Source organism: Pocillopora damicornis, chromosome 4 (assembly GCF_964200805.1).
Source record: "Pocillopora damicornis chromosome 4, jaPocDami1.2, whole genome shotgun sequence".
In the NCBI taxonomy this organism is placed as follows: domain Eukaryota; kingdom Metazoa; phylum Cnidaria; class Anthozoa; order Scleractinia; family Pocilloporidae; genus Pocillopora; species Pocillopora damicornis.
The window spans coordinates 3,880,420-3,907,521 of NC_142673.1; the positions used below are offsets into that span (position 1 = coordinate 3,880,420).

Consider the following 27,102-nt stretch of genomic DNA (forward strand, 5'->3'; position numbering starts at 1 on the left):
TATTCTTAAAATACTTCTTACGTAGCATTTAACTACTTCCTGCAAGTATGTCTCTCGTGATTCGAGGGCTTTATGTAATCACTTGCGCTTGATTTTCCACATCGTTCCGTTTATTCTACTCTAAACAAGTATGTGTAGTCTTGTGTAGAGTGTTTTTTTCCGAATGGACGAGTGAATCAAATTCCACTAAAAGCTCAAATACCTTCTTTGCACGCGATCTGCACATTTCTGTTCATTTTGATCACGCACAGCCCTATTCCGCTAACTGCCCTCATGGGCATATAATACTAAAACCCTGACGCAAACTACAAACAAATTGGAGCTGGTAAGATCTTCGCTAATCCAATATGTGCTCTTAATAATTACTTCGACATCTGAAAACCTCTCAAGCGTAGCCATGTAGAATTGTTGGTTGAAAACTTTAAGCTTGAAAAACCTCATCGAAATTTGCAGGTTCCTTGCAAAGTTAATTAAACTTAATAAAAATTCTGCATTATCAAATTACAGCACACTCAAATATCCTTTTTTGGAAGGAATTATTGTTTCTTTCCGTTACGACAAATGAGCTTCTCGAGTACATTTTCGTCATTTGAGGCAAAACGATGATTGATAGATGATTGATAGTTGGCTGCTTATAAGAGTAGAAGGTCACGTCATCTTTGGGAAATATCGGCAATTATCGCCAAAACAAAAGGCGATATTCTGATTGGCTGCTTGGCAATAAACACTTTCGACCAGAAAGGGTGCTCTCGCATTCGTAATGAACGTTGATATCGGGCAGTGTACAAGACTACCAGTTAGAAAACCAACTTACGACATGGCTCTCTCCGTGGAAAGAAAACATCGTGTATAATTCTCTAATTAGTGGACTTTTTTCAGCCTTGACTCGTAGGAATGATTGCTGAAACTGTGGAAGGATGGCTGACCATTTTAGGTAAGTGACTGGGCAACTGATGTTAAATTAGAGATCGGAAATTAGAGAATAATAGCTTGCTAATTCGAGTTTGAATTTTTTCCTTCTCCGCCTCAGCCGAGGACGGAAACGAATGGCTGAGCCGATTGTGCGTTCTCTTCTCAAACGAAAAGAAACTGAGGACGTTTATCGATGATGTAGTAAGTACTTTGTCACTCTATCCTTAAATGAGTTGTGTAGCAAAGTTAACAGTCTTCGTCGACACAACATTTTAAGTGACTCAAACTTTCTCTTGTTTCTATTTCAGGAATATCTTGATTGCGCGCGGTTTTTGGCGGCCACAGCTAAAATCAAGGCCAAACTTTGTGACAGCCCTGATCTTATCTTAAATCCAACTCATGAAGGTAACCTTCACTAATCTCAGCTATTAATATGCGATTTTTTTTTTTTCAAATCAGCTTTGATGACTTTATCATTTTCCCGTAGCAAGAAAATGAATATTCACTTATTCAAAATATGGAACCCGTATCACAATATTATCAAGGCCCTGAATTTGATAGTTCATGCCGACCGTAGGTGTGTTTTGCGTCATGTAGTATTACTCCTTCATGACTTTATCTAAACGACAGCCTTTCTCGCTACGTGTTGTATTTGACCGTCTTCGGCTTTGACCAACTAGGCAAGGCGAGCTTTCATAAAACTAAGGGCTCGGTTTAATGTGTTACACAAATCCGTTCCAAGCAGTTTTTCCGTGGGCCTGGTATAACTGATATTTTAACCGAAAGCAAAATGGCTTTTACAATTCATTTTAATGACATTTGTGAAATAGCGATCGAATAATTTGTGGTCAGCCCGAGGAAACTATTTAGAGTTCTTTGGGGTTGATCTTTCCATAGCGAATTTTCTTTTTAACTGTTCACAATACGATACGTCTTTCAACTCTAAAACTGACGAATAATTACCTTAGGTTACATTACCCTTGATTTTTGTATTGCTTGTTTAAACAATCACAGAGTAAACCTCTTGTTTTGAATACTCATGACCAAAACAAACTCAAGCCGGAGCGAAAATTGCTTTGGACCGCTAATTTCTTAAGCGAGTCAAAGCAGACCGTTCCCCTTTGTTTACATTCAATGACTTTGTAAAGCGTTTACAAGACTCTTTGTATGTCAGTCTGCCGTGCTGTATTGTTTAAAGATAATTGTTCACGAGACAATTCGACTAAACATTCTTCCATAACTCGTGAAGAAGCAAAGCGTAGCCAGTAATGTCGAGGAAAACAAGAGCTCTTATTTTAGTACTAATTTTGTCATTTTTACCTACATGATACAATGCTTAATCACCCGATAGCAATTATTATTGTTGCCACTCTTCAGTATTTCCAAGGTGAATAAATTTTTTACGGATCAATCTTATGGTTAAAAAAGATTGTCAAGCCAGCTAAAACGTATTAAAATGCCTTTTATAGCTCGCGGTTGTTTCAAAACAACAAAAGAAAATCGAAATTTTATTTAAAGGTTTCGAACTTTGTAAAAGTATAATACTCTGGTTTATGGTAAATTACAGAGCCTATATTCACACGAAGACTATTGCTTCATCACCTTCTAACCTCGTGTTGGCGGTTCTCGAAAGCAACAATTGTCCGAGCTGTTCAGCTGTCAATCAAAGACACCGACTTAGCATAAATTCTCTCTGTGATCTTACCGATAATCTATCGCACTCTTTATTTAGAGGCTTGTGAGCATTTTTTTTAAAGTATATAAAACTGTTTACAAATTTTGTTTGTTATGTTTATTATGTATTTCATTTTAAACTTTTAAATTATTTTTCGTCATTCATCGCAATATAACGGGTAAAGGGGCTAACTTAGTTTTTTTTTTTGTCTGGTTACACCAACATGTTTAGTGTAATTGTCGAATGAAGTTTTAGGCATTTGTCTTTGCAAACAAATTCGAGAACAAAAGTGGAATGCGAGGCTTGAAACGTGGCTTTTGCAGTGTTTATTAGGCTGAAATAGAGATTACTCCAAACAATCGTTACTCTTTTCAGAAGTAGTTAACCATGAGTTTTTCGACCAAATCGAGTCACGTCAATTTTTCTTCTCCCTTCTCGTTTTCTATCAACTGAGAGAAAAAAAAGTCAATATTCTTCATCTTCTTGTTTTTACTCGATTTTTCAAAGGCTTTTATTACAAGATTTGAAATATTGGGTTTCATTAGAAATTCCCTTTGGCGGTTTTACCTAGCTTTTCACGTGGGTAGTTTCATCTGATTATTGTCAGTGATAAGATTACATATCCAGTGGTATCTATTTTGCTTAATCGTGTTTGAATTTGGTGATCTTAATTTTTTTTCGCAATACTGACCTTTTATTTTCCTTTTTAAGCATGTGTTCAAATGGGCATCAAATTTCATGTAGTAGTTCTTATACTCAGTCTTTGAAATTAAAAAAATTTGGCTGTAACTGTAGATTGAAAAAAAATTTGCAATTTTTGTAGAGAAATTGGTTTATTTAAACAAAGAAAAATTACTAATAGGCATTCGATTGAAATTTTCATTTTCCAAAGAAATTATAGATTACTCAGGTTCGACTTAATTTTTCCTTTCCTCTTTTCCAACGGGTAACGATCACAGCTGGTATTTTACTCGTTTTTTTTTTTTGTTTACTGTTCTTTATCTTTGTTTTTAGTCTGCTTGTACTTAATGGTAAAAGTATGCTTGAAAGCAAATATTTTAACAACGGTTGCAACGATAGCAATTTCTTCCGCATAGTAAAATCAGACTGCTTCATTCAAACATCTTAGGTGGTAGACATTTTTTTTAGTAAGGGTAATTATTCCTCAACGCTGAGTGTGACAAAAGGTAAGAAATGATTCAAGAAAGAGTGCCTTGTAGTAATTAGACTAGAACTATTTGAAGAAAGATGTTTTTATTGTCCCACTGCTACCACTCAGAGTCTCGCCCACCTCCCTCCAAAATAGTCATTTTCCTGGTGGATATTTTGGTTTCCATTTACCCACGTGAGGCCCCGCGTTTTCTACCAAATAAGGAAAAATGGGAAGCCTCTTGATTTTATCGCAAATGAACCGGCTGCTGAAAGAATCACTTTTCAATCGACCACCTGACAACGTGGAATTCTTCGGAAGCTATAATGAGATATTTAATTAAAACTCATGAAAACTATTAGAAGTGAGGAAAAAGTAAAAGGCGATACCAAAGACCACCTGATTCAGATATTGCTTTAACACATTTAATTGGATTTTATATTGGGAACATCAATAAAAAGTCACACGTTTATCATGAGTGTGGACAAAACCACTTCAATGAGCTTTGGCGGAATGTTTTCTAAGGTTCCTAATCTGTTAGGGTGTCAAGTGAATTATACTAACTTGAAAACTCCAAAGGCCTATTCACCTGTGCAACAACATGCGCTCATTATTCCTAGAAATTGACCGATTGAAACATGTCTTCATTGCAATATTTCGATGCACAGCAATTTTTACCAAATAGTTTCCATTTTTACAAAGAAATTGCTCAATTCATTGTTATCATGCTTACTCCTTTAATGAAATAACAGGGATTCTATGAAAGCCCCGATTGGCTAAAACTCTATCGTTTATTGCACCAGCAAACCCATAGAAAATTGAAAAATACTGTGTTTTGTTTTAAATTCATTTTGTAAAAACATAGACTGCAATTCTATCGGTTTACCAATGTAAAGGAAAAGGTATGGCACGACGTAAAGGTGGATTTTTATGATAGCCAAGCAGGAAGCATAGGATACCTATTGCCGGGCCAAACTCTAATTATAATGAAAACATACTTATAAAACTAATCAATAAATATGAAAAAAAAGGGAAAAGAATGAGCATCGAACTCAAAACTTTTGAATCAAAATGTGTCTAGCCATAAGGTTGCTTTTGTTTCTTTCTCTTCTGCAGCTTCTGGAAGAGAATTGCATGATGGTTAAAGTTAGTTACGAATCTCACTTAGGCTGTTCCTTGTGGCCCGGTGGAGAAATTTATTGTCCTGCTTACTTAGGGAGATATAATGGGATACAATAGCGACCAACTAACTTTACTCGGGATTTTCGGATTAACATCTTCTTTTGTATGTGATGCTAACATCGAAAAAATGAACTCAGAGGTCAACTAAGCCCTACCAGCGGTGTCCTAATCAGTAGTCCATTTCCGAGTTCTAAACAGCCTCACTTTCAAAATGAGGCCACGTACAAAACTTTCTTAAAATGTGCTGATTCGAGTTATTTTTATTTTAAAAGCTTCGAGCTTGACCTCGTTTTAAAACAGAGGTTTGGAGAATCTCAAAAATGGCCCCTATTCAACGTCTGATAACAAACACAGATATTTGGTGCTTCAAAATGCGACTTATGTTTTCAAAGGAAACGACCTCAACCTTCGAACCTCAAATTTGGGATTCCTGTGCCCCATGATTCATCCATGTTGCTCATTACTCTTTTGCAGGTCTCTCCCGCGCGCACCGTTTATCTCGCAGGAGCCGCTCTGAAAACGCACTGTCAGCAGCACAGAATGGAAACCGCTCAAAACTAAGTGTAAGTTTCCGGTCCTTGTGATCTATTGATGACTCTACTTAACCATAAGATTGTTTAACAGAACATTTGCCCTTCATGTTACATCTTTTTTCATCGATGCGCCGTGATATATTTGAAACCCTCTTTGCTCCAAAATTCTGGTAAAATTTTGAAAGTTTCTTATCCCTCGTTGTTCCAAGGATGTAAAAGCAGATAACGGCAGCACTTTCATGCAAGTTGAGCTGAAGGATCACTTTAATTTTTCTTTTTTAGCAAGGGGTGTTGAGAGGGAGCGAAAGTCGTTCAACTCAAATTTGATTAGATTTAGAAGCATTCAATTTTTATTTTATGATCGCAATGTGTCAATAATACATGGTTAGGTAAACATTTGAGAGGTTTGGACTTGGCCCAATTATTTTTTGAGAGCTACTTAACCTTTAAATCTCACAAGCGAGCGAACATTGCAAACATTGATATCAATCCTTCGCCCAACAGCCCCGAGCAAATTGGTCCACCACGAGATGTTGTTGTTATAATATTATTCTGCCACGTTCTTGCACTCACCAGAGTAACATTGATTTAATTTCATGGTTTCATCGAGGAGACCTGCGCTAATAATCACAATTTTATATTAAACTCATTCCAAAGATAAAAACCGAGTCCTGAAACAAAATTATATTAGTGGACAGTTAACATACTTATTAGTGAGTTCATACGATTTGCAAAGTGAACCCCCCCTGCGGGCACTTTGGCGTAAATGCAGCAATACCCTTTCAGGAGATAAAAATCTAAAAACTGTGTTGTTACGTTTTATTATTTACTTCTGAGCTTAGCAGCTCGCATTTTTCCTCGATGTTATCTTGTTTCAAGTTAGTAGCCAGTTATAGTATAGTTCTATATAGTTATAGTTCCTTTTAAGGGATTGTAATGATGTTCATCGACCAATATAGCTCTGCTCTGATGAAACTAACACCATATTAAGTTTAGTGTGCTAGGAGATGGGAAATCAGTGCAAAGCTCTTCTGGAATTTTATCCAAAATATTAAGGACGCCATCCTTTCCCTGAATCTTTTTGGATACTAGGTTTCAATGACTCAACATACAATTCCTTCTACAGTATATGTTTTTTGTGGAACATTAAACGATTCGTATCCATTAATTAGAAGCAGATATTTTGCTTACAATTTCGTTGTAAATGTACTCAAAACGCCATATTGCTCGCGGTTAAGGCTTGGGTCCGACATTGTTCTGAACAATGTATAGTAACTGGCGCAGCGGGATAAACAAGACACGCATCGAAATTTTCTCTAGAAAATGTAGCCGTGGTATGTGGGCAACAGTCTCATAACTGCCAACTGATTTGGAGTCTGTATCCAGTGAACTTGAAAAATTGCTAAGCGTACGGAATTTTACAGAAATCCTACATGCCGTTGGTAAGTTAGTGTTATTCATAGGTTAAACTCGTGTCACGATGAATGACTTAAAGTTTGTTTACCTGTTCTTTTTCTAGTCGCTAAATTACCCTTACGCGTGCCTTGTGACATGAGCCTTTAGGTAATTTTTGAAGGTTTTTCTTGGCGGCAGGAACTTAAGTATTCAAGATGTAGTAAAGTGTGGATTGTAGAAACAGTGCTTGTCGTGACTGAGGGAAATTTCTCTTCGTGATGCTCTCCTCTTGAAATTTTTTTATTAACATAGCATCACGCATCTATGAGTAAAATATGCAAGCTTCGTATGGAATGATCATTTTTCTTTCTGATATCTTGATCAAATCAAGGAGAAAAAAAATTATTGGAATGTTCAGAGCTCGACAACGGAAAATTGCAATGCGTGCTCTCTTTGTGGTAATTATTCAAATTTTGTGACAACTCAAGAAGTTAAAAACAGGCCAATATCCACTCCATACACTATTTATTGGTGTTGCGGTTATTTTTTGACAATAAATTTCACGCCGTGAAATTATGAATTCACATCTTTCAGCATTCCGTCTGTGTCCAACAAAGAAACCATTGTGGCTGTATTTTTCAACAATAGAAGGCTGGGAGAGGCAAAGGACTTGAACACAAGACGTAGCTTTCGTTGCCCGATTGCGGGTGGAAAGACAAATACAACCTGTTCGAATCTAGCAAATCATAATTAAGAACATGTTATTGCAATTCTAAAATGGTTTTCGGAAGTCAATGAGCCTAAGGAAGAGGGCTGTTTAGCAACTGACTTTTTATAAATTTTAAGTCCTTACATTTCTTTATTATTTTGTTTGAAATGACTGCTACTTTCTCTGAGGAATATCTCTATCGTCAGAAAACTGAGTAAGTATTCTTTAAATCGAAATGTTTGATATTTTCCTTACATTTGCACAGAGGCGCCGTGAAGTAGCAATTATCAGTAGCTTGACCCATCTGGAAACTTTGATCAAATATTCATTTAAGACTTTTACTTCTTTTAGGACTTTTTTTCCAAGAAAATTGCTGATGGAAAACGCAACCGCTCATTAACAAGAAGTTTGTTTTTACCCGGAACGAACAATTATGATAGGTAAGTTAAGGAGCTTGCAAATATTGGAGAGCAATATTTACATCATTAATTCAGTAAGAACAAAAACAGGCGGCCCAAGCTCCAGCTGTGAGGTGATCATCTTGCGCAATGACAGTCATGGCGAAATTAGAAGAGTTTGTCTAGGAATATTTACGACCGCTCTAAGGAATAAAAAAATACGTCAAATTCTCAATAAATACCTTACCTTACTTCTATAGTATATCGCTTGTTATCTGAGCGCTTACTTTGATAAAAAGAATCCATTTTAGCGAGTTGTCCATTTCGAGGTTTTCCACGTACATAAGAGAAGCCTTAATTCCATATAGCGGTCGTAAATATTCGCATACAAACTCTTCTATTTCCGTCATGACAGTTATTGCGCAAGATGGTCATCTCACAGCTGGAGCTTGGGCCGCCTGTGGAAAAAATGGCTACCTGGTGTTTCGTTCGTATTGATTCGCGGTTAATCACCTTTCTCTTGCAAATCATTACAGTTTATAGAATTATATTCACCAGAAATAGTTTTGGAAAAAGTCTTGAGTAAATTTAGCAGAAAAACCAATTAACCAATTAGATATAAAGCAGGTGCCTAGGAGATGTGCCATAGTGAAATAAATACGATTAGAACCAACGGAAAGAACTTATCTTTCAGTAAAATCACTCGTGCAATATAACTTCAAAAGAGTTTTATGTTCTCAGAGACATGTTTCTGTATAAGTTATAGATAAGTAGATTGATTCTCTTTTTTTGTTTTTTGCTATCGGAAAACGCATGGGAAAACTTTTTCGTCACGTTTCATTTCAAATTAGTAAATAGAATTTCCGTGGACGGCTAGGAACTGTGTTAACGATGTAACCATTCACGAAGCCAAAACGAATTCCCCTCAACTTCAATCAGAGATTACCCTTTCTTAGCAATAAGATTTTCATCAACAGTTTAAGGGCAGATCCTGCCAGGACTGTTGTTTCAGTAGATTCAGGAATAAAGTCTCGAGCTCTTTATCAGGGGCGGAAGATCTTTGGCGGTCTTTGTTAAGGACTCAAGGATAACCAGATAAACAGGAAAGGGGACTTCTAAAAATAAAGTGGTCTGTGAAACTGCTTTATCACGGATGTATGAAATTTTTTCTTATGGGAATTTTTTGTCTCAATTGAAACTCTACCTTAGAAGCATTTTTTTTTCCAAAACGGGCATCACAGTCGTTTGATTCTTCCTTAGAAGCAATCGTTTTTACTCAACTTCAGTAGCATTCATTTGACTCTACTTTAGAAGTAATCATTTTACTCTACCTTAGAAGCATTTCTTTTTCCAAAACGGGCATTACAATCGTTTCGCGGCGATTTGTGTATAAGAATACAGTTTGCACAGAGCGACTTTTTTCAGGAAAAAAACCGAATTGGAAATACAGTTACCATGTTAATACGTTTGCACATAAATGTATATCTCAATTTATCCCTTTTACCCCTAAAAGTGATTGGCAAAAATATTCCTTCTCCTTACAACATCGCCCCTCACATACATCAAGGTCGCACTGTGAATCAAGGTTATGACCACAAACTTAATAAGCCCTTGGTTGCTAAACAACCTCTCCTTGTAAGCACCATAGGAAATGTATAGAGAACAGGATGAAGAATGTGCTTACTGATGTTAGGATGTAAAGGGTTAATACAGCGAGATTTCGAAACAACAATGCAATCTTGAAGTTTTATCACGGAAACTTTGAATGTCATTAAACTAGAAAACTAGCTAGAGTACGCTGAAAAGAGTAGTATGCGTTTGAAACCTGGTGAATATTTCATCCAATTAGAGTAAAATTTTTGGCGGGTAGGAGAGAACTCAGAAAAGGACACCACGGTAACGCATTAGCAGAAACGGTTTCTGACACCAAAGACTCGCCGGCAAACTCTGCAGGCTTGGTTCATTTGTCTCATTATCTGTTATGCCGGTGAGATTTTTGGAGATTACAGAATAGGCACTCTCTCGCTTTTTTTTTTTTTTTTTTTTTTTTTTTCAATCCTATATTTTAATTTCTCTTCCGCCGGCGTTGATGAATGCCATAAGACGCAAATTACGCGTTCAAATATCCCGTCACGAAAATATTGTGGCAAAATCCCTTAGAGCAGAAGGATTGTAATCTCTGTTTTAATCAGGCAATTGAGCCTAATAAGTCTCAGAATGTGAGAGAATGAGCTTTCAATGCACTACGAGTAATTATCTTTATTAAAAAAAACTGTTTGCATGGTGCCATTAATTGCATCTTCACTCCCATTGGCAGTCGAGTAATTTAAGTAATTTTTTTCTTTATAATAAACTGAATTCAATGGTTATACAAAAGCCGTGAAATATTCCGACCAAACCCGCTAATCCCTTGTCTTTGTGTTCGCTTAACATGTCATTCTTTTGAGTAAGTCATGTTTTGGAAATACAAGTCACCCTAAAAGTTCCTCTATGAGGTGCCCAGGTTGTAATGGGTCGATTTTCGGTGATGGTTGTTATGCAGTAACAACAATAGGAAGCAAACTGTGGTTATTAATTTAACGACAGATGTCATGAATCGTTTATAAGTTGCCTTGAATATGCAGATGCCTTCCATTTACGTTTCGGAGGCAACTCCAAGCGTGAGGGCCATAGCACGGTAAGCTTCTCAATATTATCAACCAAAACATTGCCCAGTAAAGCCGTTCTCTTGGCTGACAGTTACAACAAGCACTGCAAACATATTGCAACATAAGCTGCCGTTGCTGCAAATTACATCTCCTCCGCGGAGTTGTTTGCAACGAGGTTACATCCATTACGATCTTAGCGCAAATTAGTTTTTTGAAACGAAATTGAATGTTGAGGCACATGACAGTGACAAAATACGTTGAAAAGCGATTTCGTGCTGTAGGTCTTGTATTTGATTAGTTTTTGGCCTCATTAATATCCGTTCTTGGCGAAGTTTACTCATTCCAAGGGCTTTACTGTTGTCCTTTCATATCCTGAGTACTTCTCTTTGATTTAGCCGGTGTGTGGAATAAATGATTTGTCCCCCAATTAGTTTCTATACTCTTGTAAGTTCAGATAGTGTGCCGAACGACACGATTTTAACATAATGAAATTTATTAATGTAAAAGTGGAAATCTTAGTGTTGCACTACGGGTTGGATACGAAAACCCTTTATTTAATTTGCTTGCCCCATCAAGATGTTTTGTCCACGGATATGAACTCATGCATAGAATTAAGCCGCTCTTTCCGCCAGCTTTAAAAGCCCTCAACAAGAAATAACTCCTAGAAATATTTTGGCTGCGTTATTTTCTGATAAAAGTTTTTCCAGCTTTTTTCCGCCTTCGCAGCTGGAAGAAAAACACAATTTTACTTTCCAGAAGAAGTGAATCAGAAAGAAAAAGATCTCAAGTACTGAATTATGCTACAATATTGAGTCATTGTTCATTAATAGATCGTAAAGCAAACTTAGAGACACTGCTATGCATAAATTATCCTTCACTTGATGATGCTTTTGGTATTTTCAGATCTATTTTTGATTATTATGTTTTTCGGTTTCTTCTGCTAAAAGTCATAAATGCCACCTGTTTAAGACAACGCCGTAATTCCTCCCTCAATTAGCCGCTTCTGTCAAAATTCGATCTTAATTTCATTCAAGTTTTTATTAACTTAATTATACGTTAGATTCAGTCATTGATTCTCCAATCACGAGGTATTTGCGGCAGTTGTATGAAGTAAGAGTGATGTGTGTTGACACGAAGCTCACTGTTTGGTTATTATGCCGTACGCGCGTTTGAACTCGTGAGTGTGATAGAGACATTTCTGGTGCCAGCGTGTTACGTTTTGAGGTAATTTCATAAAATCTTTACCTTTCTTTTTCAGCGGGTTTTCGAGTCTGAGCCCTCCGACGATTCCGAGATGGAGATCGCATGAAACATTGGAGAGCAAAATGAAAACAACATCACCAGTAAGTGAATCATTGTTTGAAATAGCGCATGTAAACTACAGAGACTAAATGGGATCGTCTATCATAGGCCATAGAGTATGATCTTTTTTAGTAACTGTTCAAGTTGGAGAGGCAGATTCTTTTTAGTTACATCGGTAAAAGCTGTTACAACGTTTCAACTCGCGTGAAGTCGAAAGAATCTTTCCAAGTTTCAACTTAAGCTTGCCTTCCAGAGCCTTCAACTAAGGTTATGGATCTGGTTTAGTAACGCCACAATAGTTTGTGTGAAAAATTGGCGTTCGTACTATGGCAATGAAGACTTTTTCAGACCTTGGTGGTGACAGTCTTGTTAGCAAATTGTAAAAATAAAAATCGTAGAATGTGTTGGCGGTCAAATCATTGTAACTCGTCACGTGCTTAGCAATTTAGAAGATTGTTTTTGAGAAATCACAGCTCTAAAACTCGTCCAAGTTTAACTTGCGGGCCTTGTGTGTTTCTCCCTCATAAAAACGACTTAAATTTATCAAATTTAATTTCTTTTTTCTCATTTCATTTTAAATCAAGGTATTAAAGGTCATGTTTGAATAACTAGTTTGGGTTACATTCGCCGCCAGTTTGAATTGTATACACATGTCAAACACAAACAATGAAACAGTATATACAACAAACAAGGATGCTGCTCTGTTCACCAATAATGTAAGAAATGTAAACCGTCCAAGATAGTATTGTTGCCACACAGTGAAAGCGCTGTTCTCATAGATACTGACACTAGCAATTTTCAACATTTTTGTAACTTTGAGTCAAGTAAGAAACGGATGGGAATCTCGGCCACGTTTTTATATTTTTTTCTTTTAGAACTAGATTTGCAAGATCTGCTTGCTAGACAATATTTGTGATAGCGCCATCAACTGTTTGAACAACGAACCCAGCCTTGAAAGAGGTCTTTGTGTTAGATAGTAATTGCCTCAAATTGTTTTCACCACAAGGAATGATGTGGGTCTCAATAATTTACGATAGACAAATTAGAGACAAAAACTATATTCAAACAGCTTGTCTAGCATATGTCACCTTTGATTTTTCAAAAATCTCCAGGACACCTTGATATCTCACCTCAGTTCATAATTTGTATTTCGTGCCATTAATTGATTAGTAGACAAACAAAGTCATACAGTGTAACTCTTTTTGTTATATTGTTGTTTGCTTTGGCCGAATATTCGTTCATCTTGTGGTTTTTTTTCTAAAGTCAATCTGATGAAAACGGGTGTGATTGCGTCAGTAGAGAAGATGTTACTGTTATTGTTATTAGAATCATCCTTATTACTATTAACATTATTATTATCATTATCATCGTTAATATCATTAGTCAGAAAATCAACCGATGATTACAATCACAGCTGTCAGAGAAAATGGTTTCTTAAATTAGATTTAGTTTATTGTGATGTAGTACTATGCAGTGTTTTGATAAAGCTACCTTTTCGTAGTTTTGATAACTGAACACTTTTTAGGATCTCAATTTGCTTAGGTAGTCGTTTAGCTACGTGAATGAAAAATAAACTACAGTTAGTTTATGGGGAAAGTTTTTGACTTTTTTTACTAGCTTTTTCTCCAAATCAACTCTTTTTTTTAATTTCCCTTAACGTAGGATAGCGTGGACCTGTCAATCAGTGGTCACGTGACAGTCCGTCCCATCCATCCCAGCATTCTCTCTAGACAGCACTGCTTCCAAGTAACCACGCCGCATGAAACCAAGTACTTCTCATGTCGAAGCTCACAAGAACTCGAAAAATGGGTTGTAAGGTAAAAATTTCATATCTTCTTGATGCAAACGCAGTTCAATTAATTTTTTTCCCTTGTAAAAAAAAACTTCAAAGACCTCTGAACTCTCAAGCGTGGAATTCTTTCTTTAGTTTCTTCACAACTACTTTCCTTGTCAGTATTTCCGTCCTGAGCGGTTTCTGGCACTCCTCGCCGACTAGATTTGGTTTCTTCTTTCTTGCTGCGGTGTCGTTTCATAATTTAGATGATAATTTTGATGACAAATAATTTTGGCAGCGGCAAGCGTGTTTTCATGTTTAAATAAAATATGACTTGTCATTGGTTTGCCAGAGTAATCACCCAAGCAGGATGTTTAAAAAATACGACAGACAGGTTTGTAAATCACGAGCCTGGAAGGCGAGTGATTTGCTATCTCATCAGATCTTTTCACCGATAAAATGAACCGTCCACTACTTTTAAAAAACAACGTGTCAGTATCAATCGGTGCAATGAACGGTATGTTTTTTGGCCAGTCAGCGCTCGCCTGGTATCTCTGCCGTGTCAGTATTTATCAAGAGTAATAGATCTGAATGAAAAAAATAATATGATCAGCTTGAAAATTACTATATTCCGTTGACAGACGTTCATAGTAAGGAAGAACAGTCAAAATTAATTTCCGCAGATATGAAGATAAAATTAGTTTAGAAAATTTCTAATCATCGCCTAAGCCAAGTTATCTTATGTACATCTTAACTGGGCTTTTCCTTTTCCTCTCGGTCTTGTGCTGTTTAAAAGAGCCAAAATTCAACAGATAGGGGTGTATCGGTATATTTTGGCGAAAAAGGGCCTCGTAATTGTATCTCGCGCGTCGAGGATTTTGACATGTTGCGTTTCCGTTGAGTTTGAAAGAATAAAAATCTCCTTGTAACACTTGTTGTGGTAAATTGTACACCAAAAGATGAAGCCTAACGTTCACTCTAATTTTTCTATTTTATTTTGAGGATTGTATTTTTAGAAAAACTAGCGTTAGCTGCCTCGTACAATTTTCCCACTTCCGTTAAAACCTTTTGATTTCACTTGCATGGTCACATTTTAATTGCTTTTGGTTTTGACCGAAGTATCGATCGATATTTCGCTCACTTTAATTTTTCTAGAATCATGAAGTGATTTTTCGAAAATCAGCATGAGTTGCATGGCCTTGCGTCATCATCTCGCAAAGCTGATACAACTCTTTCTCTTTCCTTCTTAAGTTTCATGTTGGGTAGAGTTTAATCTACTTTTCTTTGTACGATGTCAACAGCATTAACAAACTACCGATGAAAACAAACAGTTTTGACATCATATTCAATACCAACTGATTAATCAGAAACGAAGGCATATAAAGTGGGACAGCTTAAGACATAAAGACGACTTTACTTATAACGAGACTTGACGTAAGCCTCACGACAGACCTGTCATTATAGCGGAAGTTAAACAAACTTTTGCTTTCGCTCAGTTAGTTCAGTATTTGATTGATTGATCGATGAGTTGACAGCGTTAATCTCAGAGCTTAAATAATGCGTGCAAAAGAAAACAAAAAGAACATCTCGACGTGGTCGCTGAGTGAATCAGGAAGCGTCGTTATACAAGTGTGTGACCGCCTTCAATTGAAGTACTCACGATTACTTAAAATGGTTCGTCACCAGGAAGAGTATGGAAGGTCAAAAATAATTTCACGATTTGGTTTCGCTCGATTTTTCTGTGTTTAGATTACTTTAATCGCTGTTAAAGGTTAAGATCTCTTGTCTAAGCTTGTTACAGATGGAGTTAGCACGCCTAAGAAGTGATATCGATTCAGTCGATCTTGAAATACGGCAACACTAATACTATTATAAACTGTTTCGTTTCAGAAAAAGCATCTAATGTTCGTTGAGAGAAAATTTGAAATCGTTTATGTACGCGGGACTCAGTAATCAGAGAGTGAAAAAACAATGAATGAGAAATTTTATTCATGCTCTGTGTTTTGTTTTAAATAGGTTATGAAACCAAGAGGTGAGGAAATTGTAACGCATATTTTATTTTCTTTTATCACAGCATCAAGAAATCAATCCAGCCAACGAGAGATGTACAGTACAGGACGGACATCGGTTTAACAGTGTGGATTGTGGAAGCCAAGGGTCTGACTGACAAACCTAAACGACGGTGAGGCGAACTGTGATACTTAATATATCATTTCGGTTAAAATTCGGAAAACTTCGCGTGTCGTATACAATGGCGTGAAGTGCAGTCACATGAAAGGATTGTATCAATTATATTTCAGATTTATCGTTAACTGGTGATTGCGCCAGAAATTTTGACGCTAAGGATGAAGTTTTCTAAAGCTAATGTAGTCTAATTCATGATTGAGGTTTTCCGGTACGAACGGAAATTTTGTGCGTCAGGACTGAAAAATGAAAAACTTCGCAAATGTGAAAGAACGACGTCACGTCTGTTACAACTTGAAAATTCAGCTCTTTTCAAACTTTTGGCCCTTCATTCCAGCCTGTCATTTTCAATCCACTGTATTCCTTTACATCCCTAACCTCATCAGTCCTCTTTGGTTCGTTATTACCTTTCCGGTGTTTGTCTACTCTGTGAAACAATTATTTCATGATTTGCCCTCGTTCAGCCCTTTAACCCTGAAGAGTGACAGGGATCTAATTGCTAGTTACAGTATCACTGCTAAATCGAACATTAAGGTCGTGAGAGTAGAGAAAATGATTGCAGACTTAAGATGCTCATGATAGTCTGAAACAAGTTCTCCTTGTCAGTATCATATGAAATGTATAACAAGCAGTATATCGAATATGAACACTGATATAAAGGGGTAAAGGGTTAAAAGGCAATTATCTGCGTTGTAGAAATGACTCAAAGTATGATGAAAAGCGAGAAAAAACGTTATTAACAAGCTATTGGTACAATAGCTCGACAACATTGTGTGACAATGATGCAAAAAAATATTAAAATTTGTTGGAAAATTATTGTATCCGGTACAAATCATTCTCCACTTATTATTTTGTGAAAAAAAAGCCGTAAGAACTGAGTGAAACTATTCCACTTTTTCATTTCCAGGTTTTATTGTGAGCTGTTTTTCGACAAGGTTCTCTACGCCAAGACGTCTTCCAAGACGAAGTCCGATATTTTATTTTGGGGAGAGAATTTTGCTTTCAAGTGAGTTTAAGAAAAATTGAAGAAACTGTTTGCTTGAAATTAGCGTTGCAATTGTTTCAAGCGAGAAGATTCATTTTGGCACAGACATATCAACATCAACCCATATTTCGATAGTTGCTGCATGCGTTTTTTTTATATTACGTTTAGAGCAGTTTTGAACTGAGTATCGAAAGTGATCGTGGATTCCACTGGCTTTGCTTTCTTTGCGCTGTGATTTGTCTAGAAAACTCGCGCCGCCACTTCAGCCAATCAAATGCAAAACCTAAACCAATTCCAACGTGGTCACTTGCGTTTTCCCGCGCTTCAAGCAGGTTACCCGTTTTTTACTTGGGTTCCCATTGGTTGATGGTGATGTAACCTTTGATCTGATTGGTAATTGTGATTACTTTGGTTTTGGTTTTTTGATGCTCATCTGAAAATTGCTCTTAAAGTTTTTCTCGGTGTGGATTAAATGTTTTTCTAGTTTGTTTGTTTCTTAAGTTCAGTTGTGATCCCGTTTGGTGACGTTATTTGACAATAATTAATAGTCGATATGTTTTCAGTGATTTATCAGAAGTGAAGACTGTTACAGTCCAAATCTACAAAGAAACGGATGGCAAAAACAAGAAGGATAAAAGAAAGCCTGTTGGTGAGAAGTTGACATTTTCTTTATTTTTGCTCAGGTACCAAATTGCAAAGAGTAGATGTGTCATTTAAGAATTCGCCATCTAAGACATCTTGGAATAGATATGCCACTTTAAAGCATCTAGAAAATGCACTCTTTGGTCCACTTCAAGTTTAGTTGTATCGATCGGAATGGTTTTAAGTGAAGATCTGATATTGTTTAGACAATGTTGCTATGTTACTTGCTTGCTTGTTGATCCTTTACACTCTCTGTCTCAGGCTCCGTGGACGTGCCCGTCGACTCGTTGGAAACGGGTGTTGAAGTAGAGAAGTGGTATCCCGTTACCATGGAGAGCAACAAGACCAATGGAGGAGAAGCTTCCAGTATCAGACTTCGATTTAAATATCAGGTTTACTTTTTTTTATGATGAGATCTGTCTTGAAATTACTGTTTTGTTTTAATCATAGCCTGGCTACTGTGACTTATGCTATGTTGCCCTGCAACTGATGCACTCGCTCGTCTTGTTTGTCCCTATACAGAAAGTCTCCATCCTTCCAGTCAAGAGTTATGTTGAACTGTCAGAGGTATTACATTTTTTCTTTTTTTTTCGTCTCTTGATCCTAAGCAATGTTCTTACAAATTATTTGGTATAGGTGTCACGAGTATCTCTACCGATCACCAAGGCCTAGTAGACCGAAATCAGTCCACTCCTAGATTACTTACGTTGGTAAATGCATGTAATGCAAAAGCAGTGTTAAATAGCCTTAAATCATTTTTTTTTTGGTTTTTTTATTTTTGGTTTTTTTTCGCTTTAGCACTTGCATTGATTTAATTTTCTTGAATTCGTTTTCTGTTTTGTATCTCTCCAGTATTTAAATCACAATTACATGACAATCTGTAAAGCTTTAGAGCCAGTGGTCAGCGTCAAGCAAAAGGTTTGTTGTCAGACCGACTCATCCTCATTCATTCCTTGGTTTATTCGTGTATCTGCTAAATGTTATTTTTTTATTTATTTGTTTTGCTACATTTTAATACAGGACGAGATTTCCAGAGTCCTTTTAAGAATACTACAAGCTTGTGGAAAAGCGACAGAGTTTCTCTCGACTATTGTTATGGACGAAGTCAATAACTTGGGTGAGTAAAACTTTTCTTTTTCTGTAGAATTGAGGTTTCTTTGCTTATGATTATTTTTCCCTGTTTATAGAGGATGAAAACCTCGTATTTCGTGGTAATTCCTTCGCAACCAAAGCAATGGATTCTTACATGAAAATGATCGGCGAATCAGTAAGTAAATTTTTCAACTTTACGAATCTGTTCAGCAGTCTTGTTGGGGCCGACAGGCGGCCGAATAAACGAAATACGTACTGATATTGATTAGGTGACATGGCTTAGTAGCATATGGTTTTGCCTAAGTATAGTTTCGTGTCGGGGACTGTAAATGCTATTTTTTTACCGTAGGCGTAAATCAACTCGAGGCAACACAAATGTCACAAATGGTGGAAATGTCTGTATTTGAAATAAGATGATCTGGATTAAAGCGTTGTGTTCTACAACTACGCGCCAAAAAGCTCTCTGCGAATTGTTCCCAACAAGTCTATCGAAGTTATATTGAGAATTAAGTAATGATCGCGCCTGAAAGAGGATGAGTTCATTTCCAAGTTCTTCTTCGCGCTTCCTCTGAGGTCAAAGCATCTCTTGTTCTTTTAGTATCTGCAAGACACTCTCGGAGATTTTGTTCAGTCTGTGTATGAGTTTGAAGAGGACTGCGAGGTAAGAAAAAAAATGTGTTTAGAAAACACTTTTACAGAATCACAATTTTCCTTTTCATGTTCCACGTAAATGCAAAATTTGACATTTTTCCGTCTGTTTCTTTGGTGTTGTCGTGATTGTCAGTGCAACGCCTTAGTCACCACTCTCTCGCCTATCATAGATGTTCATTGTCTTTCTTTTCCTTCAGGTCGACCCATCAAAGAAATCATCCGGGAACCTCGAATCCAATAAGGAGAATCTAAAGACTTTCGTAGAGAAAGCATGGAACTTGATCATGTGTTCTGCTTGTCTCTTTCCCAGGTGAGAGTATTATAAATTTTTTTCCCAACCAGGAAAATGGAGTATTAAGCGGGTAATTTAAAGATATCAAATAGTTGATCTTATTTAGTTTTACCCTTTAGTCGTACAATTTCTCCCTTTCTCTGGTTTAAAGTCTTTACTCGTCTGTGTTGTTGTTCTTGTTAGCGATCTGAAAATAACCTTCCACGAATTCAGACGTTGGTGCGAAGGTAGAAGTGAAGATCTGAGTACAAAGTTAATCAGGTGAGTTAAAAACTTGTGAAATCAAAGTGAGGAGAAGCTAGGGAAGTACTGAAGTACATTTTTTCTTTTCTTTTTTGGCAGTGGATCAATCTTCTTGCGATTCTTGTGCCCTGCTATTTTATCACCCAGCTTATTCCATTTAGTTCAAGGTAAGTATCACTAAGAACTATTTAATTCGTGAAGCATTCGAATCATTTCTTTCGGTGTTTACCAACGAAACAAGTCCTCCATTTGATGTCGCTTGTTTGTTCGTGCATTCATTGCTTTGAGTTAAAATCCTCCCTTCTTCCCTCTAATTAAATTTTCACCCAATCACCCGATATCGTTTTTTATATGCCTGTGTGCTCAGCTCTTTGTCAACAACACCAAGTCTACGGTAAACGATTGACGTTTCCTAGATTAATCCTTGACTACTGATTTTTTTCGAAAATTCCTTTTCCAGAATATCCTGATGAGAGAACCTCAAGAGCTTTAACACTTATAGCCAAAGTAATCCAGAATTTGGCTAACTTCACCAGGTAAAACATTTTAACAATTTGCTAAGAGAGCACACCAAATCTTACTATCTATCTGAGACGTCAAGCGTGATTTGAAACAAAAGTTAAGCACGCGAGTGGTACATGAGTGTGCTTCTGGTGAGTAGCACTGAAAGCTTTTTCAGTTCAAAGCGAGAGATTATAAACTGCTTATACTGAATCTTTTGGTTCAAAGTTTGCTTTCCACTTTTCTTCAGGTTTGGTGGAAAGGAAGAGTACATGGACTTCATGAACGGATTTGTGGAAAAGGAATTCGTAAACATGAGAAAATTTCTAAATGGAATATCTGTAAGTAAGATTCATTTCGTTTTTTTAACATTCTTTTGCTAAACAGTGCCATTCCCAAGGCATTATGGCATGTTTAACTCATGAGTAGACTTGGTTTGGCGTGGAAAGTTTGTTTTAATTCCGGAAAGGACTTTAACTGGAAAACTTGGAAAGCTTACTTTCTGCGTTATGTAGAACACTTTTGAAAAATTGACACGATGTCGTTATGTCTAATAAACATGCATAATCGTTGCACAAGCAAGTCTCGTTAAACGAAATATCTGATCTATACCAAGCATTTAGTTTTTAAATAGCAAGCATTTAAGTTACGTTAACTCCGAGCATTTTCCAATCAACTATTGAAGGTTAGAGTCTATTACACCGATCTAATACGAACCGAATCGTAAATGCGCAAGACTAGTTAGTCTTGATTCTTTGAGCTCCGAAACGAAACTAACTTTTTTATCGTTGTCGGCAATTTTTTGGAATAGTCAAGAACGGACACCACAGAGAATCATTACGAAGGAATAATCGACATCGGACGAGAACTGGCTCTTATGTTCAACATGTTAAAAGATCAAACCAGCAAAATGAACCAGGTATGTCTCTGAAAGTTTAAGATCCTCACATTCGCAAACTAAAGAAAAGCTCCCCACGAAACCAAAACAAACTGGCATCTTGTTCTAAGCACGTATTCTACTCTGACATCTTGTTTCCAAAAATAATACATACCGGGTAAATATTAATTCTAATTGATGAAAAAAATTGCTTTTTCGTTTATTTAGGATGCCCTTGAGACGCTTCGCCCATTGCAGTTTATCCTCAAATCTCTGCAGGAGATTTATCATGATTCCGAAAGGAAATTCGCTGTCGGCAATGAAAGCCTGGTAGCTCACAGGAAGTGGGCATCATCGTCGGACCTGGTGAGTGATCAAGACAAAAACAACATCACTCTTACTCCCGTTTCACAAATAAGGATCATGAAATCACCGAACAAAAGGACTCAGAATCCCCCAATTAGAACATCTTCGGAATCTAACCTTGTTTTCAATGGCGGCACGGCGGCGACGACCCCCGAACACTTAATGACTTCTCGTTACGACGAATCCATTTTATCGCCCATTTCCGATATCGATCCTCCAAGCTTATCACCGCGACTACGAGCGAACTACGATGATGATTTACAAAGCAGTTTTCGCCGACGATCGTATCGGAGAGCGATCGCATCCGACGAGGTAAGCAAAGCCATTCCTGGTGCAATCGAGCGAGAACGAAGCTCGTCCGAAAGACGTTCGCTGACGAGAAATTCGGATTCACATCGGCGATCTCAATCAGAGAGCCCTCATGTCATTTCAAGTGTGGACAGCGGGAGTCCTACTGAAGCACGAGTTATTTACAAAGGAGAATTATCAAACTCGCGATCGAGTCTCAAATCAAAAGAGAGCGCAAACCATAGACACTATAGAGCTGTTTACGATTCACGCCAAAGGGACGGTAAAGATGGATGCTTGAAACGAAGATCACTGCCTCGTGGCGTGCCTCCTGGAAGCTCGCCCATTATAACAGATCGATCTCGAACTTCGTCACCCGAACCTCCGCCCCCCCCGAGGCCGACCGCGCCCAAGCCACTCCTTTCTTCAGCGTCTGTGGACCCAAGCCACTCCTCTCCTCGTCTGAACAACCATGACTCATCGAGGTTTCTCAATCCCGCCGTTGGTCGTGTGGCTCGCAGCCCGTCGGGAACAAGTAGTAGTTCCAGTGGAAGTGAAGAGAGTTGGCACAGTGTTGGAAGTAGTGTCGAAGGAGGGGGAGGGGGAGGTGGTTTAGCCAGGAGGAGGGCGAGGAAGATGCCACGGACACCTAGTCCAGAGGACAGAAGGAGGGGATCTGGGTAAGTGACAAGTCTTCAAGCTATTATCCCTTTTCTGTATCTTTATCTTAGGAACAATTTCCATAGATTTCTTTTTTTCCGCTTATTTTTACATTTACCACTATTTTTATCAACCGTTTAAGACTCTGGCTTCAGTGTGACTTACAATCCATGCTAAGGCCTTCAATGTCTGTCTATTAACTCTTTAACCCCTATGGGTGACTAGCATCTCACTTCTCCTTACAATATCATCCTTGAATCATGCATAAAGGTCATGAGATTAAAGAAAATTACCATCAGCCAAAGATGCTCTCGATTGTTGAACAAATTCTCCTTGTTAGCACCTTAGGAAATGTTTAGAGAACAGTAAGGAGAATATGCAAGTTGATGCTAAGGTGTAAAGGGTTAACAGCGTAAGACTACTTAGTTTTTGGCTTGCTTTGTTTTCTACATGGAAATCTTCGATGTGAGAAAATAAAGCAATCTGGGTCCAGGTTTTGGCTCAATACTACATATTAGTTCCATTCCCTAGCTTTTAATTTCAGTTCTTCCATACAATTTTAGTGCTTTTTCTAACTTTTAGCACTGGTTTAATTCCTTCATAACGTATTCTTCCCATCTGCCAATATCTCACGTGCTATAACGAGAGTGATATTTAAATCACTCTTGAGCCCTAAAAAGCTGATATCAAATCACTTATCTCGTTTTTGCTTTTTAAAAATATGAAAATAGAAGTTTAGAGCCAGAAATCTCGAGCAGAGATTTACGTTTCCTAGTCTCTAGATTGAACTTTTTAACAAAGTCTATTTTGTCTAGGGAAAATGTCTTAAGAACCTCGTTAAAGCTCCGACCCTGACATTTATTTCTTTGCCACACCCTTACTCATCGTCATTTCCCTCCTCCCCCTCCTCCCCCTCCTCCCCCTCCCCTTCCGTTTAAGCTGCGTTTCATCTTCCTCATTATTATCACAAATAAAACGAAATCTAGACGGTCCAGTTAAATGATGGGATAAGGTTTTCTTTTAGTAGTCAAGACAGGATCACTTCAGACACCACCATGGACTCTAACGCACTTTCACAGACTTGCTCTCACAGTTGATATTAGCCGCTGAGAGCATCGATGGAAAGTCTCTTGCCTCTAGCCATTTCCACCACTCGATCCGGTTACTAAAGTTTCCATGGCATGCAATTTATTTTTAGTTCTAGATTTCGTCATGAGTTTTTTATATTCATTAATGCTGAGTCAGATTGACATTTCTTAGAGATTACTTCTTTTGTGTGTCTAGAAATGTCTAGCCAAGGTAGCAAAATCAGGTACTCCTCGATAAGGGTCGTGCCAGGAGAGAAATATAAGCTCAAAGAGCTGTCTCTTCAGAAGCTTCAGAAAGAGACTGGCTTGAAAAATCGACAGGCCTTAGATTGTTTTTCTGACGTATCAGCCGTTTACGGTGAAAAATTGCTTGAAGTATGATCTTTCTTGGAGCTCAAAAACACAATCATGATACAAGTGGCTGCATTTGATAGAGGCTTGATAAGGCCATAAAGAAATCCCTCCTTCGTTTCATATGGCAACTTACTCTCTTTGAACATTTTTTGTCATTTATATTGTTTTAGTTTTAATAATTGACCCGAAATATGGTCTCAATGGGGTGATAGCTTTTACGACTAAGGGATAAATTTTCCTTTTTTCACCGTTTTACGGCCAACGGTTAACCCCATTGAGACCCTCGAGAAACAACCGCTTCCTTTCAGTGCTGGATCTAATATGACTGATGTAAATTAATTGCCTCAATCGCTTCTAAGGACCATTTTATTCCACAGAGACTCTATTGTTGCCCCACCCTTAAGAATATTACTTTAGATTATATTTCACAATGGTCAAAGAATGAATAACAAGGCAAAATCACTCAGAAATACCCTTGAGGTTTCAATGAGTTGAACACTCTGATGCAAATACTATATCTGTTGCTGTTACACGGAACAAAGGCAAACAAAAGAAGACTCGTTCCAGAGCTTTCCAACAATAGTCCAGTCCAACACGAATATAATTAAGGTTGGCTGGAGTTCGATCCTGAATTTTGACAAGCAAACGGAACTTTACTCATACTTATAGTGATTAACACTGTGCGTCCGTTAGTTCGATAAAAGCCTCAATTTCTATTTATTTTGTTTGACTCAACAGCAGCAATCCTTGGGAGAGAATGCCGCCCCGAGCTGAAGACGCATTTGACAATGGCTATGACGTTCCGCCACCAAAAACAGTTGCAGAGGTGAGTTTGTCCCTGTCATCTGTTTCTCAAGTTTTTATCGAACTAAACAGTTTGATACCATGGCCAAACTTAGCGAATTTTTATGTTCCAAATCACTGTTTAGCTAACCCATGTTGTGACGTTCATTTGCAGGGTATTGCTTTGCGTCTCGTATTTATTCAATACAAATATTACAATCATGGTAATCTTAAAGAAACGCTGATCTGAAATAACTTCGCTCCTTTTGTGACAGCAAACCGCAACACGAATTCGTGTTCCGCGAGTAAATATAAAGTTTTTCGATGCAAAACAAAATATTCTTCCAAGAAAATTCTACCCAATTGGTCTCGCATCTCTAGTTCGGTAGTGACAGATGGTCTTAGGAAACATCTATTTGCGTTGTGTTCGGAGATCATTCTTTCGGTATACTTAATAAAGCGCCTTTTTCAAACCTGTCAAAAGAGGCTCCCTGAATAATACATCATGTGAAGATCCCTTGCGGGCAGAACTTTTCCGCGATGTTAACCTGTATCAATGACGTTCCAAATCAGTATACTTAGGTCGACTAAATTACATTTTGATTTATCTAAGTAGAATAGGGTTTTGCTGAAACTCAGAGTCAATGTCTGTTTTTATTGCCTTGTGATACAATTTAATTGGACTTTTCACAATATAGGAATATATTATTATCCTAGTGGGTTGAGCAGGGTCATTTGGGAAAGGATTTCAAGTGCAAAAGTGCAGCCTTGTCATCGAGAAACAATTAGACAATACCGTGCACATGACATGTCCTCTTAACCTTACGGTTATGGTCGAATGACATGTAGATCACAATATAATGTTGAAGTTTCTAAATATAGCCAGCTCGAAAATCTTAACTAGAAATAAATAGATTGAAGATCTGTGTTAGGTAATAGAGAGCAAATTTTCCTAGCAAAGGTAATGCAAAAGAAGTGTCACGGATCCAGGTCAGGTTAGCGTGCGAACCAACGGACAAACAAATTTATCAAGGGGACGAATTGTTTTACGAGAAATTACTTGTGAAAATTTTTGATTGATGCTTTTCTCGCAACTCTTCATTTCAGTACGAGAAAGAACTGCAAGATCTCCGAGAAGAGCTGTTGCAAACAAAGAGAACTCTGGCTTCGACCCACGAACAGCTCATCTTACAAGAATCCAGCACACACAAGCTGGTAGCATCCTTCAAGGAAAGACTAGCGGAGAGCGAAAGTAGTCTACAACAATTGAGACAAGAAAAAGACAAAGAAATGAAAGAATTACTCGACCGCTTGGTGAGCGTCGAGACAGAACTGCGCCAAGAACAGAGAGAAATGCAAGAGGTGATTCAAGCCAAGCAGGTCATAATTGAAGCTCAAGAAAGACGAATCAAATCAACTGACTCGAGCAATGCCAAGTTGATCGCCACTTTGAACCAGGTTGGTGGTTCACGAGCGAGCAACAAAGTGCTGAATTATCCGAGCAGTGACCTTTAGTCTGTTGAGGCCTGGTGACGGGTGGAAAAAACTCTAGACTTTTTAAGCCTACAATAGAATGTCCAACGAATACACAGGGTCATCTTTTCCAAGAAAGATGTGGTTTGGACGAGATGACAGTCTCGATAGGCATGAAAAGTGAAAGTCACAGAAATACATACCAAAATACCCAAAAAACTCCCGACTACCTACCTCGTGTCCAGGCTCTCTGGGCCCTTGTTGTTCTTTGAAATACTGGTAACGACGCCGAAGTGTTATTGTACCTGCACGGTCAAATGCCGACGTCAAAAATCAGATCAGTTATCCAATCTGATTTCACTTTTCGACCACCTTTAAGATTAGTGTACTGAGAGAGTATTCCAAAAATTTTTGATTGGAAATAGACCGATAAAAAAAATTAAGTGTTTATACGGGAATAAGAGCCAAATATAAGTTGATGTATATTTCCTTTCACCATATTTCTATTTATTTATCAAGATATACCCTTCAATTACTTTTTTTGCTTAGTAGTTAAGAACGTGGTCCTGTACAAACGTCTCGATAATTTAGCCGCCAATCAAGTTCTTACAGAAAGCGATCATTTAGATCGTGCGCTTCATATTATTCAAGTCAAACTTGACAAGGAATACAAATCGTAAAGCTTTACATCTGTAAAATAAATGCAAAGATCAGAGAAAATTAATTTGAAAGGAGGGGGAGAGCTTTGTATTTCTCTCTCTCACTCTGTAAAAATTGTGAAGCAATATTAGTTTAAAGTAATCAATAATTGGTTCATGGATAAATTTAATAAAGATATTACTTACAGGAAATTCTTTTTTTCCTTAAACAATTTTGTTAAGGATGAAGGATGAGGATGAAGAGAATTCACTGAATTTCTCCAGTGTTGGGGTTAGGATACTGTTA

At 37.5% G+C, this 27,102-nt stretch overlaps 1 protein-coding gene across 6 annotated transcripts; it reads left to right on the top strand.

Annotated features, from left to right (window-relative positions):
* Window positions 1-756: 756 nt before the first annotated feature.
* Window positions 757-27,008, top strand: LOC113686089 (ras GTPase-activating protein raskol). 6 transcript variants are annotated; one of them, XM_089205473.1, is made up of 25 exons: window positions 757-934; window positions 1,031-1,113; window positions 1,221-1,317; window positions 5,394-5,482; window positions 7,908-7,996; window positions 11,861-11,945; window positions 13,567-13,721; window positions 15,753-15,860; window positions 16,770-16,868; window positions 17,411-17,496; window positions 17,751-17,881; window positions 18,012-18,056; window positions 18,342-18,407; window positions 18,510-18,606; window positions 18,677-18,756; window positions 19,180-19,242; window positions 19,430-19,542; window positions 19,708-19,785; window positions 19,867-19,934; window positions 20,228-20,303; window positions 20,519-20,609; window positions 21,080-21,187; window positions 21,374-22,479; window positions 24,640-24,727; window positions 25,792-27,008. In XM_089205473.1, exons 1-25 carry the CDS (start codon window positions 895-897, stop codon window positions 26,197-26,199), a joined length of 3,549 nt encoding a protein of 1,182 aa, XP_089061599.1. In that variant the 5' UTR covers window positions 757-894; the 3' UTR covers window positions 26,200-27,008. The 6 variants fall into 6 exon arrangements, with proteins under 6 accessions (XP_089061599.1, XP_027059485.2, XP_027059488.2 ...); XM_027203684.2 differs by lacking the exons at window positions 757-934; window positions 1,031-1,113; window positions 1,221-1,317; window positions 5,394-5,482 and adding an exon at window positions 6,695-6,894; XM_027203687.2 differs by lacking the exons at window positions 757-934; window positions 1,031-1,113; window positions 1,221-1,317; window positions 5,394-5,482 and adding an exon at window positions 7,442-7,770.
* The last annotated feature ends 94 nt before the right edge of the window (window positions 27,009-27,102 follow it).